The sequence below is a fragment of the Jatropha curcas genome, chromosome 3 (genome assembly GCF_041381405.1).
Source record: "Jatropha curcas cultivar XTBG-Jc1 chromosome 3, XTBG_Jcur_1.0, whole genome shotgun sequence".
In the NCBI taxonomy this organism is placed as follows: Eukaryota; Viridiplantae; Streptophyta; class Magnoliopsida; order Malpighiales; family Euphorbiaceae; genus Jatropha; species Jatropha curcas.
The window spans coordinates 31,025,831-31,045,157 of record NC_143153.1 but is presented as its reverse complement, the minus strand read 5'-3'; the positions used below and the strand labels follow the sequence as shown (position 1 = coordinate 31,045,157).

Here is a 19,327-nt window from a genome sequence, read left to right as displayed (position 1 = left end):
TTGAAATTATTTTAGATGAAAAAACTAAAGTGCTAATAAAATTATAAATTAAAAACCTTATAATTAACTTTTCAAAATAGAAATTTTCATATGTTGATTTGACTATAATTCATGGTGCAGTTTATTATTTTCCTTAAATAGGAGTATTTGGTGAATCAATCGTAGCAGAAAATTCCCAACATGGAAACGGCAATAGAAAGTGCGTATTCGTATGCTTGCCGCCCGCTAAGAGAATCGCGCCTTCCTGTTTTATTTCCTCACATCCGATTAGATCTCTCTGTGAGACCAACACCACAAACATGCAAACTTGATTCGTCTCACAAATCAACTTGTCAAAATGGCCGAGTCACCATCAACGCCTGAGTCCAATGCCACGTCCGATTCGCTTTTCCGACATTCTGTGTTCTTTTTTTTTTTTTTTTTTTTTTTTTTTTTTAAGTTTGTATTGAAAATTTGTTAAAATTGTTGAGTGCTGTTGATGCAGGTCTTTCGGTTCAGATTATGCTGAGATTATTATATTACGCCATGGTGAAACTCTGTGGAATGTTGATGGAAGAATTCAGGTATTTCTTTTCTTTCTTATGTTTTTTCTTACTTTTATTTTGGAAAATTGGAATTAAATTGCTCGAGTTTCAAATTGATGATTTAGAGGTAGTGTTTTGGTGCAACTGTGTTTGTTCTTTTAGGTTCTAGGTTAATTAGTTAAACGGGAAGAAATGATGATGGAGTAAGTCTATTCTTAATTTAGTTTATACACTTAATTTTTTATAATCCATGTTGACAACTAAGAAAATGGAATGGATGTTGTGCAATTGCAGTGAATATATCTAACCCAATGCCCTGTACAGAAGAATGAATAGTTAAAATTGTAAAGATAACAAAACTCAGAACAAAATGGAGGCAATACAGTAATACCACTCTTGTAATGCACATTATTTTACTCCCTTAGTTGCCATCAATGGCCCTTGTATATCCTCTAAATGGCTCTATTTTCTTTGCATTGGTTGCTGGTTAACATATTTGCTCGTATTTATCTGTCATTTATATTTTCATAGGGACATGTTGATGTTGAATTGAATGAGGCTGGGAGACAGCAAGCAGCTTTGGTATACTTCATGACTCTATCTCAAACTTATCTCCTATTTCTTGCCATATGTCTATCGTTTTCTTTTTCTTTTTCTTTTTCAAGGTGGCTAATCGACTTTCCAGAGAGCCTAATATCTCAGCTATATATTCTTCTGACTTGAAGCGAGCACTTGAAACAGCAGAGACTATTGCTGCAAGATGCGGCGGTCTACAGGTATCAACCTGGATACTATTATCTCACATTGCATTTTCTACGATAAGTGAGAATTATATCATGAAATAATGTTATTTACTTACCATATGATTTTGAATTAATTATTATTATTATTATTTTTTTTTTTTTTTTTTGCCTTAGCCTATCTATTTGATAACTTATAGCTTACCACATTTAATAGACGCAAAGTTCAAAATATTCTTTCACTCAAGAAAGAACACAGTTCCATTGTTTTGATAATGGACTCAGTTAAATATCTTTGACCAACATCTGTGGTTATTTGTATGTTCTTCTCCCCCTTTACTTTGGATGTCTTTCTTTTCCCTCTTTAAACCTACCTTTGAAATACTGCATTTATTTCTCATCTTAACTGATCTATGTGAAAATCTTGTAGATATCTACTTTTCAAGTTACATAATGAGTGAAAAGCCGAAAAAATGAATATTTTTTATTTATCAAAGCTTTTCGCCTTCTTTTTTCGACGATAGATAAACAGTATCATCAGAAACTTAGCTCATTGGTTGAATTTTTGTCGTAAAAGTCAAATTTTGTCCATAATCTTGAAAATATTATATGGGAATTTTTAAGTTCAGGTTAAAATTTCAGGTCATTAAAGACACAGACTTACGGGAGAGACACTTAGGAGATCTTCAAGGCCTTGTATTTAGTGAAGCTGCCAAAATTAATCCTGAGGCTTTCCGGGCTCTTTTATCCCACAAAACTAGTCAAGATATCCCAGTGAGTTAATTTAAAACTTTCTACACACAGCATTATGCATGCAAGGATATATGCTGCAAGGCATCTGCTATGGTGGAGAGAAGTAGCAGACTACTAAACTAGGCTAATAGAAATGCATAGTTTTTGGTGTCTGTCTGTCCAAAAACTATGGCATTTTAATAATTATGAATTATCAGTTGCTCAAATTTGCTACATGTCCAGGGTGGTGGAGAGAGTCTGGATCAACTTTATCAACGTTGTACATCTTGTTTGCAAAGAATTGCTAGGAAGCATATAGGTATTCAGTCTGTGACTGCATATCCTCCATTAAGTTCTCCATGAAGATTTTTTTTCCTCAAACTATCATATTTAAGTTACAGGTGAAAAATTCTACATTTGTCGTCTGTTCCATTTCAGGAGAGCGAGTGATTGTGGTTACTCATGGGGGGGTCATTAGTACTTTGTACGAAAATGCTCGCCCCAATAACAAGGCTCCAAGAAAGGTATTGAACACATCTATTCATATTTTCCTCATACCTGATGAGAAAAATTGGACCATAAAAACTTGGGGTGATGTTAGTCATCTTAACCAAACAGAATATCTGGAATCTGGTTTTGGTGGAGACAGAATTTCTGGCTAGTTTGTTCTTGTTGTGAAAACAACAACTGAAATTGGAAAAATATTGGGAGGAAAAATTGCTATTATATAAGGGATTTCTCTATTATTCTTTCATCCTGTATGACCTCCAATTGGTTGTCCTTTGTGTCAATTGAAACTGCAGTACTTTTATGGCCTTATTAAAATGTGAAGAATCATTTATTTGGGATGATGTAATAGAAATTAGATTTATACAATTTGTACATATTTATTTTCGTTAGTCATGTCATTTCCTTGAAATGCAACAGTTTCAGTAACCCTGATACCTTTTTTTTTTGAAAATGGAGTGACCTTGATACCTAAACTTTACCAAAAAAAAAGAGAGAGAAAGGAAAATACATTGGCATTTCTAATTTTTAGACTGAGTTATTAAATCTTTTAACTTGTAAAATTCTATTTATCATACATTTATTAAATATTTTAATTTATAAAATTCTACTGATTGATCTTATTATATGTTTAACTTAAAGTATGTGAAAATCATTATTCAGTCGTACAAGGGGCTGCACTCATGCAACATTTATCTATTTATAATTTTGAATTGCTGTTACTGGATTTAAAAGTGTATAAAGTCAAAAGATGTATAAGATGTAAAAAAATTGCTTAAATTGGGTCTATAGCTCCACTTATTGATCAAACCAATGAATCTTAGGATTCTTCAAAAAGTGTTCAGACTTTTTTTTTTTTTTCAAGTTTATAGTCAGAACCTTAGATTTCATTAGTTTAGTCCATAGGTAGGTCATAGATCCAGTTTAGATAAGTTTTTTTCATATAAAATATTATTCTAATCGTTGATTCCAATTGTCTACCCAAACTAGGCATGGGGGTCTATTGAACCGTTGGTTCTGTGAAGTTCAAAATTTTTAAAATGTTGAATTTGAACCGGCCCTTGAACCTCCAGTTTCGGTGCGGTTCTGGCCTGTTTTAGTGCGGTTTCGATGAATCGATGGTTCCGATCACGGTTTTCAGCGATATATGTTTTTTTTTTTAATGATTCTAATGTTATATCTTTCTTTCGAAAATATTGATAAATTTTATTTTAAATAAATTTTAGAATGCTCATATTCATATAAGAATAAAATTAATTAATTTTACAAAAATTAAATAAATTATTGCTTTATTTTGTCTAAATGATATTAATTAAATAAATTATTAGAAAATTTTGAAAAATGTTTTAAAAGAATGTAATTATGAAGTTAGTAAATAATTTAAAAGGAAAAAAAAAGAGTTAAAAACAATATAAGTTTAGATTAAATATTTCTCTTTTTTTTACCATTTTATTTTTTAGATTTTTAAATTTTAAAATAAAGTGTATTTTCAAAAAAAAAAAAATCTTAAGTAAAATATATCGTATGGTAAGATATTATTAAGACTTTTAAAGGTGTATAAAATATGTTAAGTGATTATCATTTTCAAAATAAAAATAAAAAATTTTTGGTTCGAACCAGACTAGAACAGCCGGTTAACTATCGGTTCCAGTTTAAAATTTTGAACCGATAATTTTGATTCATTTATAGTGCGATTCAATTTCAATTTGATTTTAATTCATATACAATACGGTTTGATTCTGGTTCAAAATGAACCGGTGCGTGATCCATACGGATCTTAAGTAACTGTTTTTGTGATTAGCCTTAGTACCGGTAAAATGCCAAACGGGCCTAGAAGCTAAAAGGCCGAATACACTTCTTTTTCTATTAGCTCATTATCATATATTTTTTGATGATCCAATTGTAGCGTAAGGTGCCCGATGAGAAATAGACGCTATGAGCGTACTCCGTGGCGCTCTGGAAAATGATCGCGCCACTCTTCTGTGTTTTCTTGCTCGCATTCAGTTACCCGTTCGCTTAAAATTCTCTGTGACTAACTCCATATTTCTCGGGCTTAAAGCAACACATTTCTCAACTTTGACTTGTCGCACGACCTACCTCGTCAAAATGGCCGACTCCAATCCCAGGTCCTATTCACTTCTCGCATGATCTCTTGTTCTCGATTTTATCTTCTCCTTTTTTTTTTTCCTTTAATTATGATTTTTCCCTATCGAATCGAAAATTGGTGAGTTGTTTTGATGTAGCGTTGTTCATCCGCCTTATTCTGAGATAATTGTTGTGCGGCACGGCGAAACGCTGTGGAATGTTGATGGAAGACTTCAGGTATTGCGTTGGTTTGTGACTCCTTTTTTTTCCGCTCAAATTTGAATTTCTCGAGTTTAAAAACGATAATTTAGATGTCTATTATAGGTAGTGCATGTCTGTGTAGGTTTTGGAGCTCTAGGTTAGAGGTTACAGCGACTAATGATTTTGGAATGATCCTATTATTGAACGAATTGATGCATTTGGTTTCATTATTCATTTGATGTTAAAAAAATTGGAAAAGATGTATGCATTATGCTACGTATAATTCTATTTATTCGAGAATGAAAAAAAAAATTGAATAGATGTTGATTTAACACTATCCAATGACAATGCGGATTCAGTTAAAATGTTTGTGGCAAGAAGTTGTGCTTGTAGAGTTAGAAAGTGCAGGTTATTCAAATGTTTCTTGTTATAAGTCCAACTTGTAAAATTGGTGTTCACATCTTAGATGATATATTATGTGTTAACTTTGTAAAAGCTATAAGTTACATTCCCTATATTACGATTATGTTGCTGTCATATAATTCAATTCCATATATTTTAAAATGGACTTGAAGCCCTTTACAGTCTAATTACCTGAGAATTTACTTCTGAATTTCTCCTTATTTTATTCTCTTAATTTGCCATGAATGTCGCCCCTTGTTTATCCTCTTAAGTGGCTGTATTGTTTGCGTTGGTTGCTGACTAACATCTCTACTTGTATTTGTCTTGTATTTATATCTTCATAGGGACATCTTGATGTTGAATTGAATGAAGTTGGGAGACAGCAAGCAGCTTTGGTATGTTTTATGACTTGTACCTCACAATTACATGCCATTTCTTGGTCTAACTCTATCATCTTCTTTTTCTTCTTTAAGGTGGCTGATCGACTTTCCAAAGAGCCCAAAATCTCTGCTATATATTCTTCTGACTTGAAGCGAGCTTCTGAGACAGCAGAGATTATTGCTGCCAGATGTGGTGGTCTCGAGGTACCAGCCTAGATGGTAGTATCCAAATTAGCATTCTAAATTAGCCTAGATGGTGTTTTTTCCTAAATTGATATTCAGCGCTTATCAAAACTTTTTATCGAATTCATTTACGGAATCCAAGTGTCCCTATCCAGTTTCAAGTCTGGCTGTATATTATTCGTCCTTGGGCTATATTTATTATTTTTTTAGTTAAATTTGGCCCTTAATTTTGAAAATATTGAACCTTTTGCATGGGAGTTCTCAATTTTAAATGCAGGTTAAAAATTTCAGGTTATTGAAGATGAAAACCTACGGGAAAGACACTTAGGGGATCTGCAAGGCCTTGTACTACATGAAGCTGCCAAAGTTAGTCCAGAGGCTTACCAGGCCTTTTTATCCCGCCAAACTGCTCAACATATACCAGTGAGTTGTATTAAACTTTATGGCTCTGCATTATGACTTTTGTTTTAGGATAAATTAATAATTAGTCCTTATGTTATAACTTATTGCACTATCCAGGACTTTTATTTTCAAAAATTAATTTAATGGTCCTTATATTTTATAACTGTCAAATTATATAGTCTTTTCATTAGAATTTATCTAGTTTTTCCATTAGCCAACTAAAAATAAGTCAAAAGAATTCAATAAATGCAATTAAATGTTCAGAAATTATTTTTGGTTAGTACTTCTTCCTATTCCTCCTCCATCCTCCTTTTTTTTTTTTTTTTTTCATTCTTGTAGTTGAAAATTTAGCAAATTAGTAGAAGGACTACATAATTAAAAGGTGATAAAATATAAGGATTGTTAAAATTAATTTTTGACAATAGAGATTCTAACCAATATAATTTGCCACGACATAGGGACTAAATAGTAACTCACACTGAACGGTAAAATTGACATGTCAAGACCTCTTAACCAAAAATTTAACATAATCATTTAATAGTTGAACCGAGTTAAAATAGAAGGACAATTAAATTAATTTTGGAAAAACAGATCCTAGTATATTTTACTATAGTAGGGGCTAACAGTAGTTCACCTTTTGTTTTATCCTATAGTATTTCTATATTGGAAAACATTATGGTTGGTCTTCCTGGATTCAACTTCCATTGTCTCGTGATGGAAGCCTAAATTCTTGTTTTTACTGCCAAATTAGAAGATTAGAACCTTAGAACATTATATCTTGAATAGGGCTGCTGCTGTTGGATAATTGATCCAAAAGCATTACAGTCATAGATATATAGTACTTATAATGTTTGTATTTCTATTTTCTACAAGATCTTTTTGGCTGCTTGATTAACCCAAGATATGCTCTATATGATTTGCTGAAGCCTTGGAGTTTATTGTTGTCTTTTTAACAGCATTTTAATATTTTTTTTTTCCTTTTTCTTTTTAACTACGAAAGTTCTATAAACCTCTGGTATGACACTAGTTACATGAGTACATTTTAGTATTATCTTTTGTCAAAAGCCTACTCATTCTCTAATTTTAGCTGTTAAGGATTTTGAAGCTCAAATACATGCCCTGGTTCCTAGTCATGTGTTCTAATGCCAACTTTTAATCAAGCAATTAAAAAAAATAAAAAAAGGACGAAGTCCAAATGAGTCTGTGGACATTCATTTCATGTATTTATCAAAAGGGTAAGTGCATTTCACTGTTCATTCTGTTGCATTTGTTTTATCTGGGCTATAATCATTGCATATCATAAAAAGATTGTCTTGCTAATATCCTTGCTCTGCTGCTGTTTAATATGCAAGTAGTCATAACTTGGTTATGAAACTTTCTCATATGGCATTGCCACAGTGTTATACTCGCTTCTCTATTGTATTGTCATCTTTGCTTTTGTTTATTTTTCTGATCCAATTATCTACTTATTGTAACATTTTTTGTTCAGTTGAATCTGTTCTTTGAGGCATCTGTTGTGCTGGAGAAAAACAGCTAACTAGAATGACCAATAGAAATGCATGGTTTTGGTGTTTGCAAAATATTTTAGTATTATACAATTATCATTTGCTCAAATTCACTACATGTGCAGGGCGGTGGAGAGAGTCTTGATCAACTCTATCAACGTTGTACATCTTGTTTGCAAAAAATTGCTAAGAAGCATAAAGGTAATCTGTCAGTGACTGTGTCCCATCCATTATGTTATCCAGCATATATTATCACATCAAGTTACTGGAAAAATTCAACATCGTTGTCTGTTTTCATTACAGGAGAGCGAGTGGTTGTTGTTACTCATGGTGGTGTCATTAGGGCATTGTACAGACGGGCTTGCCCCAATAAGAAGCCTCCAGGAAAAGTATTGAACACATCTATTAATATATTTATCATCCCTGATGGAAACAAGTGGACTGCAAAAACTTGGGGTGATGTTAGTCATCTTAACCAAACACAATTCCTGGAGTCTGGTTTTGGTGGTGACAGAACTTCTGGCTAGTTCTTCTGTGGTGCGAAATGACCAGTTAGTTCAATGCTCAGTGACAAAAATTTCTCATTTATCTCATTACTCTTTCAACCCATATGGCCTCTAAAGACTTTCACACTCTTATTTCAATTGAAACTGGCCTTGTTAAATGTGCATGAATTGCTTATTTCATTATGATAAATTATGAATGTCAATCAATTTTAAGTGCTCTGTTTAGATTTGATATTTGTGTGATTTCTTTTCACTTTTCTTCCCTAAATTCCTTATTTCGGTCTTGGAGGGTCCTAGCCCCACACCCATAAGAGTGCCTCGAGGGGTGATTGATCATTTTTAGCATACTGTTTTTTGTGATGTTATAAGTGATTTGTTTCTATTACCACCAAAACATTTATATACCTGTTTTCAGAATTATAAATATGTAAGTTGCAATAATATATTTCTGTTTGGTAATAGTTCACACAGGACGCAATGTCAAACAGATTGATGAGAATCTCTAGTTTGCCTGTTGTGAAACCACGTGGAATCAAATTGAATGACAGAGACGGGTCAGCTGCACCTCATCCTCAGAGGCAGTTAGGGATGAGATGATAATATTCCAAGCATAAGATATGACTCTAAATAGGGCGTGATTTTTTTAGATGGTCTCGTTTTTCGAATTGCTCGTGTATAAAGTTGACGCAATCGAAGCTTCAAGCAGATCATCCTAATACCTTGTACCTGCCCAAACGACTACCCAGATTAAAGATTCCCATATTCCCAATTGAAATCTTGATGTTTTTTAAATCTTGGTATGCTTTCTTGAAACAGAATTTGGTATTAATGAACATAAAATATTATTAATAAATAAAAAATTTGTAAATTAATTTTCCTGTTTGGACCAAATGAACGTGGACTTCATTTTAAATACCTAACCTATCCATACTAAGTTGTACAGCTAATTCATTAGCTTCATTAATTTGTGCAATAAAGGTTGAATTCTATCAATTTTCCAAGAAATCTCAAATATAATAAATTTCATAAAATTAATTGAAATTCAGAATTTTCAAATGAATTTGCAAATATAGATTTATGGATAATTTCCATTTAAAAATTTATAAAATTCATGTACAATGCATGAATCATAAATAAATAAATAAAATAATAGCTCTTAAGTTATCATCCCAATCACATTGCAACCCATTACTTTAATTTTCGTCAGCCGTTTTCTTGAAATGCAACAGTTTGAGCAACTTAAACCAAACGGCAAGTTAACTAGCTAAGATTTAGCACCAAACCCCACTACTTCAATAGCCTCCTCCTTAAGGTCATACAATACTTAGATCCAACTTAAACAGCTGTGGATTTCATCAGCCATATATTTTATGGCATTTTTTCTTGTTAGTCATCGGTTTTATCCTATGCTGCATGAAAACGGAAATGATACTTAAAACATAATTTTATAAGGGAAAACGGATACAGAGAAATGTTTTCTAACTACAGAACGCTCATAGTTTCATACATTAGAAATTTTATCAGCTGTATTTTATAAAATTTTTTTCTATTAATCAGTAGCTAATTTATATTTATATTATATAATTTATCACCAAATACAACTACTTTGAAACATCTATAAGATCATACAATACTTGATATAGAGTTAGAGTGGGCCCATTTATTTTTAAGATGAAAAAGGACCACCCAGATTTACCTCTAGTAGGGAAGGTAAGCATGCGCATTATATTCAAGGGTGGGACTTTGGCACTTTTATTATATGCAATTGTAGTTATCAAAAGACATCGACAGCTTTACTTTTTTTTTTTTTTTTTTTTTGGAGTGAACGGTGATGTTCAGCTTCTGCTGTTTTTCTTTTCATTTTCTTCTTGTTTCTTGCTTTCTTTTTGACTTTTGACTCAATTTAAATATAAAAAATTATTTGATTATTTGATAATGATCATTGTTAGGTGGTCAATTTTATATTTTATAAGGATATTGAAAATCTCACTAGGTTTAAATGTCATTTTACTTGTGATTTCTCAACTGAAAATGCCACTCAAACCAATTTCAAATGATAACAATGTTCAATTTAAATTTTTTTTTTTCCTATCAGAACGCTAAGTTTTCATTGTTGGTTACAGAATAAAAATTGATAGCACTGACACTTTAATTTTAAATATAAATATTTAAATTAGATGTTTTTCAATTTTTTTTTATAATATGATATATTATTTTTATATGCGTATTATATATTATTTTTATTAAAATAATCATATCATTTTAATATCATCTTTTGCATCCTGTATTAATAGTTTGTTGATTGAGATTTTGAGAGTTACCCTCCTACTATACCAAGTACCAACTTACCAACCTGGCTGTTGGTTTGGCTTATCATTATCCACAACACAGTTACTGTCTGTAAAGTATAAACAAATCTTTCAAGTGTGATTAAAACTTAAATTTTTTTTTTTTTTTTGAAACCTTTTATTATATCGTATATGCATCTATAACTAGATTATATCTTGACATATGTGACTAAAACTTAATTAAGTTGTTCCACTGACCAGACAATCAGCAAAAACAAAATGGGTGTCGTTTGGGGATTCATTACAGAAATAAGCATCATCATCAAAAATTCAAAAGCTAAGTGCAAATACTTATAATAAAAGCTGCAAAGGATGGAAGCAATTTAACATATAGTGGGGAGCTCAATTATGAACTTAAGATCATAACATTTCAGTTGGGCAGGCAGCAAGAGGGAGAGTGAACTAATATATTTTTAATTTCAAATGAAGATTTACAAATCAATTACAATTATATAATATGTATATAAAAATTAAATAAAATACAATTCTCACATGGAGGGGCCACCGTCCTTTTATCTTTGTCCAGTTTTAATATAAATATTAAATAATATGTATATTTGATTTCTCAGTTGTAAAGATTATGTCCATAATATCCGACTTAAGTTTTGGAGTCTGCAGACAACAGTTTGGTTTCAAACTGAACCGACCCGCAAAAATCAAATATTGAATTTTTCTGTGTTTCTTAAACAAAAATCGCATTGAAATTTATTTTGAAATCGAATCAAACTCATCAGTTCGGTTCGGTTAATTAATTTTAGCCAAACAAAACCCTAAATGAATGAGCTAGGTTCTTTATTATTATTATTTTTGGTTACCAAATGTTTGGAAATGGTCCTGCTTTCCTAATTAATAATGGGTGGTGAAATGGACAACAAAACACAACCAAACCTTCCTTCCTACTATTTGGAATTCAAGAATTTCGGCTAATTAAACATTTATTCTTCTCAAGTCAAGGAATTGAAGAAAATAAAAAATAGTTTGACGAAAATATACAAATTTTGTATTTAGAATTAATTATATTGATTATAATTTAATTTAATCCGGTTAAAATATTAATTTTACATACATTTTATTCTTTTATTCTCTTATAATCTATCACCTTAATTATTTATTGATTTAAATTAAAAATAAAAATAAAATTTAATACAAGGTTGACCCACAGATGTAATAAAAATAGAGAGGGTCATTGTATAAGAAGGCAAGGAAGAGCCAAGCCAACCCTAACCAACTGGAGGAAGAGGCACATGGCCTTCATTTAGATTTGCTGCATCATTACGTACCAATGCATATCCCATTTTCATTTGACAACTACTTTTTCGTTGACTTTTCTTTCCCTCTTATTTATTTATTTTATTCTTGTATCATTTATTACTATTTTTTAGAATGTTTTTGAGGGTAATGAGTTGAATTTGATATATAGTCAATAAATTAAATTTATTTTAAATTGTTTTATAACACTATCAATCAGGATTCAATTCCATTGGGAAAATTCTAAAAATATTAATAATATATTTTACAAAATTTTCAAAATTGCAATGACGTGCCTTCAAAATCATGTATAATTTTCTTCCTTTTTGTTAAAAAATTATAATGATCATATTAACCAACCTGACTTTGAAAATACTTAAGCTCTCTCATAGGACATTAACTTGTTTAACTCAGTTGCTTAAGTCTTAACCATAATCCTCAATCATGGATTATTAAAAGATTAAATGGAGTTTAGTAAGGTACATGCGAAGGCATAAACCACAGCAAGCGCCCAACAAATAATATGTGCAATCAATCATATGTGAAGACAGTTGTCTTTTTTTTTTTTTTTTTTTTTTTTTGAGTATTGAAGAACGGAATTCGAACTTTGATTTATTGTTGGACTTTATATACACTCACTATTAAACTATGCGCAGCCAAACTAAAATAAAAAAATTTCACGCGATCATGACAATTGTAGCGCAAAAATTCTTTAAAATGTCTCAGTTGGCCTCTAATTTCATATGATTTGATCATTATTCATTAGTTTGACCCGTGATTTAAGTGTATTTAATTCATTTTTCAAAACACTCTATAGAATTCTCCATTCAAAATAAACAGAAAAGAAAAAAAAAATTGTCAATTTGTTCATTAATTACCCTCAATTTCTTGTGAATTGGGTCCGCTCCAACCTCTTATATTTATGTCTTATTAAATATAAGAAGTTGATGGTAATAGGGTTTATTGCTACATCATACAATGATTTTTTTTTTAAGCTATCAATTAACAAACTCTTTAAAATTTGAACTGCAAAAATGCAAAGTAACCATCTCATTTCCATGAAAGAAAAATAAAAATAAAAATAATAAACTCATATAAATATTAAATAACAACCCATTTATGTTACTAATAAAATATTAGTTAAAAGTGGTTGAAAATACAAGTTGGATTAATGTAACATTATAAAGGTAAAAAATTTTTACTCTATAGAGCTCGAAAAGATTACACCGGAAAAAACCAGTTATACTATTTACTCGACTAACTAGCAATGCGCCGGAAGAGTTAATTACAGATAAAACGGCGCCGCGTTTTGACTTTTTAGATTTATAGACACTTTGTGTCCGTTGCCTGCTTATGCTAAAGCCAAAAATTATGTCAACGAAATCTGCATTATCCAAATAAAGGAAAAATATTTCCTCCTCTTCTCCTGCACCAAAATTAATTAATTTTTATATTAATAATAAAAATAATTAATACAAATAACAACCTAACTGCAATCTCGCCACGTGTACAAATAGCCGCGGACCACCAGTTCATGGCCCACACAACCTTCTGACAAAAAGCTTCAGCTTATCTTTTCTCACTAATTTTATTAAACTGGAGAATAATTTAGTTGTAATATAGAGTAGTATTTTTTTTATTAATTTTAGTTCTTCAATAAATAAATAAATAAATATATATATATATATATATATATATATATATATATATATATATAAACTAAAAGGAAAAGCGAACACATCGTCGTTTCCTTTTTATCGCCATCTGTAGATCCCTATCTTTTTCTCTCTCTCCGAGCCAGGGCGGAGACAAACCTCCATTCCCATAAACCCAAAATCCTTAAATTCTTTCTTCTTTTTTCAAATTTGAAATTGCAGGAAAAAAAATATTAAACCTAGAAATCGAAACTGGTTGTTTGTTTCGGTTCCATTATCTATATACGATGATTTGAACTTTTTAAGGAATCGAAGAATCAAAATTTTTCTTTAACAGATTTTTCCTTGTGTGTTTGGGGAGGCGAAGAGATGGGTCTTTGCAGCTCCAAACCCTCCCCAAACCCTAATTCTTCATCAACTTCTGTATCTGTTAGTAGAAACTCTGCTTTACCAGCTAATGATAACTCTATTCCGCCCAAGGATGGACTTAAACCGGATTCGAGCACGGGAAATGGAGGGGAAAACCCTAGCAATGAGGATCAGAAAGAGAAAGAGAAGGAGAACAGTAGAAAGGATGAGAAAACGGCTTTAGAGACCGTTAAGAAGTCTCCTTTTTTCTCATTTTATAGTCCTAGCCCCGCGCACTACTTCTTCTCTAAGAAGTCGTCGCCGGCGAGATCTCCAGCGACAAATGCGGCTAGTGCGAATTCCACACCTAAAAGGTTCTTCAAGCGGCCGTTCCCACCGCCGTCCCCGGCGAAGCATATACGTGCAGTTCTGGCACGGCGGCATGGCTCAGTTAAGCCAAATGAGGCGGCGATTCCGGAAGGAAGCGAGGCCGAGGTTGCAGGGCTTGATAAGAGTTTTGGATTCTCTAAGCATTTCGGGAACAAGTATGAACTCGGAGATGAGGTTGGTAGAGGACATTTTGGGTACACTTGTCAAGCCAAGTTTAAGAAGGGCGAGCTTAAAGGGCAGCAGGTTGCCGTCAAAGTTATCCCTAAAGCGAAGGTATGCTCTGTGGTTTTGATTTTGTCGGAGAATTGACCTCAAATCTGTTGGTTTTGCTGGTCAACGATGAGCGATCTCATGCCACTAAGTCACGGTTTACTTCCCGATTTTCGCATTTTGATGGTTGGATCCGTTGGCATATCTGTTTGGTACTGTTTTTTTCAATGTCGAACCAGTATTTTTGTACGAGGCTTATGCTAGGAACCCATGGAGATTGGAGTTCTAAGCGGTTATCCTCATCCGGTTGACTGGTTTATGTGAAAATAGTTGAGTGTTTCTTCATAGGTTGCCATATGATGCTTATTAGAATAGGTTGGCCGGTAAAGATTTTGCTGATGATGCATGATCTGGTTTCTCTTTTTATTTCAAGCTTTATGAAACTGATTTTACAAGAGAAATGAAACCATTGTGAGGGAATGGCTTTGATGAGTTGGTGGTAGAAATATTTTGTTATGAAAGTTGGAGAACATTGAAGCAATAATGTGATAAGCTTTCACTGGTTGAACGATGTTCTGAAAATAAACAAGTTTTCTCTGATTTTTCACTGTTCTGTGATTGTAGGATTTCTCTCGCTTAAGTTTTCACTGATTTTTCACTGTTTTGTGCCAACTTTAATTTTCATTTCTATTTTTAGATGACCACAGCTATTGCCATTGAGGATGTGAGAAGGGAGGTCAAAATACTACGAGCATTAACTGGGCATAATAATCTAGTGCGATTTTATGATGCATATGAAGACCATGATAATGTCTATATAGTGATGGAGTAAGTTCTGATTACACCACATTCTTTTGAATTAGTTGCCTCTATCACAAGAACAAGATAGATGATGCCTTTTGATTTGTTCGTTTTCATGGCTATTGCATGCCATTAATTGTGATGGTTTAATGTGATTTTCACCTATCTTTCAGATTATGTGAAGGGGGAGAGCTCTTAGATAGGATACTTTTAAGGTATGTTTTTTTTTCCCTGGTGATAGCTACATTACTGTTCAGTTGTAATTTTCCCCTTTTCCTCCAGGAAAAATTTTCATTTAGTAAGTTGTTGATGAACTAAAGAAAGAGAAAAAAGTTACTAAGAAGGTTGGTCAACTGCTAATTGCTAGTTGATTGATGTTACAGGGGTGGAAAATATACAGAGGATGATGCGAAAGCTGTCTTGATACAAATTTTGAATGTTGTTGCATTTTGCCATCTTCAGGGTGTGGTGCACCGGGATCTTAAACCTGAGGTGATTTATATTCTTGTTTTGTCTGAATGGTGTCCATATTAGAGAAATCTTTCCAGGCATCTTCTATTGAAAGTCGTATCAGGTTGGGCATTGTTGTTATTTGGGAGGCCTCATGGCCAGAAACATTGAAAGACATTTCCTGCCAAAATCTTGTAGTGTTTTTCCATGATCATGTAATTAGGACCTTATCAGATTTTTTTTTTTTTTTTTTCTCATCGGCATGTATTTAAGATAATATAACTGAAAGATGAGTGGCCAGAGCTGGTTGCATGACAAAGACTGGTGTTTCATTTATCATCTATTTACCCCAGCAGCACATCGTGGCATCTTTAGAAGTAACGGCTGAGATAGAACTTGTATCCCTTAAAGAGCGAGGCATCTAAAATTTCTGTATGGTTTTTCCAACTTGCATCTTTGGATAGTGCTTTAATTGGACTGGGCTCAATTTTGTTGGAGCCGAAAGAATCATAATATCTGATGCCATCTTTGGAATTTTGGTAGAATATGCCTTTTCACATAGTTACCTGTCTGTAAATGTTAAAAAAGAGCTGGGTGAATGACCCAACTCACATGGGCCTTATGCTGATTTGCTTAGCATTTTGCTTGAGATCTCACTGCATGGTATTGCAATTTCTTTTACCATTCATGTATTCTTATCTAATCATAGCTAATTGCTGGACCAGAATTTCCTGTTTTCATCAAAGGATGAAAGCTCGCAATTGAAGGCCATAGATTTTGGCTTGTCAGATTTTGTTAGGCCAGGTCTGCCCCTTCTCTGTACTATTATTTTCCAGTTTGCTGTTTGTTTATAGATATGCGAATTAGTTAATGATTCCTAATGTTTTATCTTAATTTTGCAGATGAAAGACTGAATGATATTGTTGGTAGTGCATATTATGTAGCACCTGAGGTTCTGCATAGATCTTATGGTACAGAGGCCGATGTCTGGAGCATAGGCGTGATTGCATATATTCTTTTGTGTGGTAGCCGTCCTTTTTGGGCCCGGACTGAATCTGGTATCTTTCGGGCTGTCCTAAAAGCTGATCCAAGTTTTGATGAGACGCCTTGGCCTACTCTATCTTTGGAGGCAAAAGACTTTGTCAAGCGCCTATTAAATAAAGACCAAAGGAAAAGATTGACTGCTGCCCAAGCCCTATGTGAGTTCTCAGTCATAAGTTGCGCCCTGTACTATTATTGATATTTATGAATAGTGATTACAATTATTTGTTACAGGTCATCCCTGGATTAAAAGTTCCAGTGATGTTAAAGTGCCTCTGGATATTTTAGTATTCAAACTCATGAAGGCTTATATGCAATCATCAACTCTTCGGAAAGCTGCTTTAAGGGTTCGTATACAATATTCTTCACCAATGAGATTATCTTTATGTGTTCTGTTGCTGTGAACATGACTCTGAAGTGCTGCCATTTGTTTTAAAGCTTTTTGCAACTTCTTTCATTATATCATGTGTGTTATTTTCCCTTCATCTTGTTGAGAAGCTGCGACAGTGTCAATAAGGGGCACTGCAGGGAATATCATCTCTTCTGGATCACACGTGTGTAGCATATTTAATACTTATTTCCATTTGAAAGCTTATTCATTGCTAGAGGAAGAGAATTGCCTTCTAGAGTTTTGCATGCCTCAAATTACGCATTCAAGCAGTATATTGTCAAAAAGCAGCAGAGTGGTTATATTAAGAATATATGCCAAAATTAGAATACGAGGTTCGCCGTCAAAGTTTCCCCTGCATGAATATCTTGTTGTTCACTTATTTTTCTTTTAGCATCTCTGTTTCCTGGATTAAAACCTATTTTTGACTGCCCCTTTTTTTTAGGTTCTTCATTTGTGGTGGTATGTCCTAAAATTTTAGTTCTCACTTCTTTGTTGGCATTGTTGCAGGCTCTATCTAAAACATTAACTGTTGATGAGCTATTTTATTTGAAAGAGCAGTTTGCTTTGTTGGAACCTAACAAAAATGGCACTATAAGCCTAGAAAATATCAAAGTGGTAGGTTGCTGTCAGAATATTGGAAGTTTCTTTTACCTATTTTGCTGTAGTTATTCTTATGCTTTCTCTTTGGTTAGGCCTTGATGAAAAATGCAACCGATGCTATGAAGGAGTCTCGCATCCCTGATTTTCTAGCTTCTGTAGGTTCTTTGACTCTGATGCTTATTTTAGTAAATTGAACCTTTTAAAAATTTCAGCTGTAATAACTAACATGCATTGTTGTTTGTGGCAGCTTAATGCACTTCAGTATAGAAGGATGGACTTCGAGGAATTTTGTGCAGCTGCAACAAGTGTCTATCAATTAGAGGCTCTTGATAGATGGGAGCAACATGCTCGTTGTGCCTACGAACTTTTTGAGAAGGATGGAAACAGGGCCATTATGATTGAGGAACTGGCATCGGTATGATTATCTTTCTTCCTTTCAAACTAAGTGGATGTTTGGCACGTAGATATGTGGATACTTATTTATGTTCAACAATTTTGGGAATTTAAGATGATTTAGCTTTTTAAAGTAGAAGAATCCTTTGGTTAGGACATGAGATTGAGTTAGTACCTTCAAGGGCATTAACTCTTGGCCTTTGGGTTTCAACCCTTTGTTCAACATTATTATATGTTTGCATTGGATGTACTTGTTACTTGGACAATGAATTCATTCATTCAAAAAATGCTGACTCATCTATGGCTTTCTTCAGGAACTTGGTTTAGGCCCCTCTATTCCTGTACATGCTGTTCTCCATGATTGGATCAGGCACACAGATGGCAAGTTGAGCTTCCTCGGGTTTGTCAAATTGTTGCATGGTGTGTCTAGCCGAACTATTGTAAAAGCTCAATAGACGTCTCGTGGCTAGTTTAGAAGCTCCAAGATGCGCTGATGTCCTTAAAGCTGTGTATTGGCCTGTGAAAAAGAGTGGAGGGCACTTGAAGATTGATTGTCTGGCCTGAAGGTATATTTGCTGCTGCCGTAATCATGGTGCAGTAAATTGAGTTTGGGACAAGTTTCATCTGTGGCACAACCTCCCTGTATGCGCTAACAATGTGAAAAAAAAAATTGTTGGTGACCTTGGTGCTCCTCGCATTGAAAGCTTTGGCATTTATGATTGTAAAGCTGTGTAGTCAAGTGTGTTTAGTTGCAGGTGAGATAATCTTTCTCAAACTTCTTGGCGGACACTTGATGTTCTTACATAATGGACTGGGCTGACGGGCCCATCATTGAAAATTGTATCATTTTCTGGGTTTGTACTTTCTTGTCAATTGCCAATTGCTCTGTACTATGCCTAGCCTAACTTCACTGCAAAGTTTTTCGCTACTAACAAAAAATGTACTAGCCAGTGATTAACTGAACCTAAAAAAGGAAAGAAAAAGGAAAAATTTTCTCTCGGGCACAGTTTGTTTTCTCCTCAGAAGCAAAATAACTGGGTTTCAATTTTTTGCCTTCCTTTTTCTCCTTTGAGGAAAGAAAGTGGTCAGCCATTACCAGTTTGTATGCTATGCCATATTTGTGAGAAAATCTTAGGTAAGTTTTTTGGTCTAAAAAATGAGAGTTTTCAATTTCCTATAACTATTGTGTTTCTTTTTGATAGGCATCCAAACACAATGACTTGTGATTACATTATAACAAATTCTGTTTACATATGAAATTGATGAAAGAATTGTACCATCAAAT

At 33.2% G+C, this 19,327-nt stretch overlaps 3 protein-coding genes across 5 annotated transcripts; all 3 read left to right on the top strand.

Annotated features, from left to right (window-relative positions):
* Nucleotides 1–162: 162 nt before the first annotated feature.
* On the top strand, nucleotides 163–2,915 carry LOC105639675 (phosphoglycerate mutase-like protein 4). Of its 3 annotated transcripts, XM_020681587.3 has the most exons (8): nucleotides 163–375; nucleotides 485–563; nucleotides 1,056–1,106; nucleotides 1,190–1,300; nucleotides 1,907–2,038; nucleotides 2,240–2,315; nucleotides 2,435–2,520; nucleotides 2,615–2,915. In XM_020681587.3, exons 1-8 carry the CDS (start codon nucleotides 338–340, stop codon nucleotides 2,672–2,674), a joined length of 633 nt encoding a protein of 210 aa, XP_020537246.1. In that variant the 5' UTR covers nucleotides 163–337; the 3' UTR covers nucleotides 2,675–2,915. The 3 variants fall into 3 exon arrangements, with proteins under 3 accessions (XP_020537246.1, XP_012079192.1, XP_012079191.1); XM_012223802.4 differs by having other exon boundaries at nucleotides 1,250–1,300; nucleotides 2,435–2,915; XM_012223801.4 differs by having other exon boundaries at nucleotides 165–375; nucleotides 2,435–2,915.
* A 1,461-nt stretch (nucleotides 2,916–4,376) lies between these two features.
* Nucleotides 4,377–8,401, top strand: LOC105639676 (phosphoglycerate mutase-like protein 4). Its single transcript, XM_012223803.2, has 7 exons — nucleotides 4,377–4,629; nucleotides 4,747–4,825; nucleotides 5,536–5,586; nucleotides 5,665–5,775; nucleotides 6,046–6,177; nucleotides 7,787–7,862; nucleotides 7,965–8,401. The coding sequence occupies exons 1-7, from the start codon at nucleotides 4,439–4,441 to the stop codon at nucleotides 8,186–8,188; spliced, it is 864 nt and encodes a 287-aa protein (XP_012079193.1). The 5' UTR covers nucleotides 4,377–4,438; the 3' UTR covers nucleotides 8,189–8,401.
* Nucleotides 8,402–13,490: 5,089 nt separating this feature from the next.
* LOC105639677 (CDPK-related kinase) lies at nucleotides 13,491–18,888 on the top strand. The gene is made up of 11 exons (XM_012223804.4): nucleotides 13,491–14,429; nucleotides 15,064–15,194; nucleotides 15,341–15,382; nucleotides 15,551–15,659; nucleotides 16,343–16,421; nucleotides 16,520–16,816; nucleotides 16,893–17,005; nucleotides 17,557–17,664; nucleotides 17,742–17,804; nucleotides 17,897–18,064; nucleotides 18,357–18,888. The coding sequence occupies exons 1-11, from the start codon at nucleotides 13,788–13,790 to the stop codon at nucleotides 18,495–18,497; spliced, it is 1,893 nt and encodes a 630-aa protein (XP_012079194.1). The 5' UTR covers nucleotides 13,491–13,787; the 3' UTR covers nucleotides 18,498–18,888.
* The last annotated feature ends 439 nt before the right edge of the window (nucleotides 18,889–19,327 follow it).

Bases quoted from the DNA above. Each gene is read 5' to 3' on its own strand.
- LOC105639677 (XM_012223804.4), top strand. From the start codon at position 13,788: ATGGGTCTTTGCAGCTCCAAACCCTCCCCAAACCCTAATTCTTCATCA. The intron at 16,422-16,519 runs GTCTGCCCCTTC...TTAATTTTGCAG, and splicing joins GTCAGATTTTGTTAGGCCAG to ATGAAAGACTGAATGATATT. The intron at 16,817-16,892 runs GTGAGTTCTCAG...TATTTGTTACAG, and splicing joins GACTGCTGCCCAAGCCCTAT to GTCATCCCTGGATTAAAAGT.
- LOC105639676 (XM_012223803.2), top strand. From the start codon at position 4,439: ATGAGCGTACTCCGTGGCGCTCTGGAAAATGATCGCGCCACTCTTCTG. The intron at 4,630-4,746 runs GTCCTATTCACT...GTTTTGATGTAG, and splicing joins ATGGCCGACTCCAATCCCAG to CGTTGTTCATCCGCCTTATT. The intron at 5,587-5,664 runs GTATGTTTTATG...TTCTTCTTTAAG, and splicing joins GGAGACAGCAAGCAGCTTTG to GTGGCTGATCGACTTTCCAA.
- LOC105639675 (XM_012223801.4), top strand. From the start codon at position 338: ATGGCCGAGTCACCATCAACGCCTGAGTCCAATGCCAC. The intron at 1,301-1,906 runs GTATCAACCTGG...TTAAAATTTCAG, and splicing joins CAAGATGCGGCGGTCTACAG to GTCATTAAAGACACAGACTT. The intron at 2,316-2,434 runs GTATTCAGTCTG...GTTCCATTTCAG, and splicing joins AATTGCTAGGAAGCATATAG to GAGAGCGAGTGATTGTGGTT.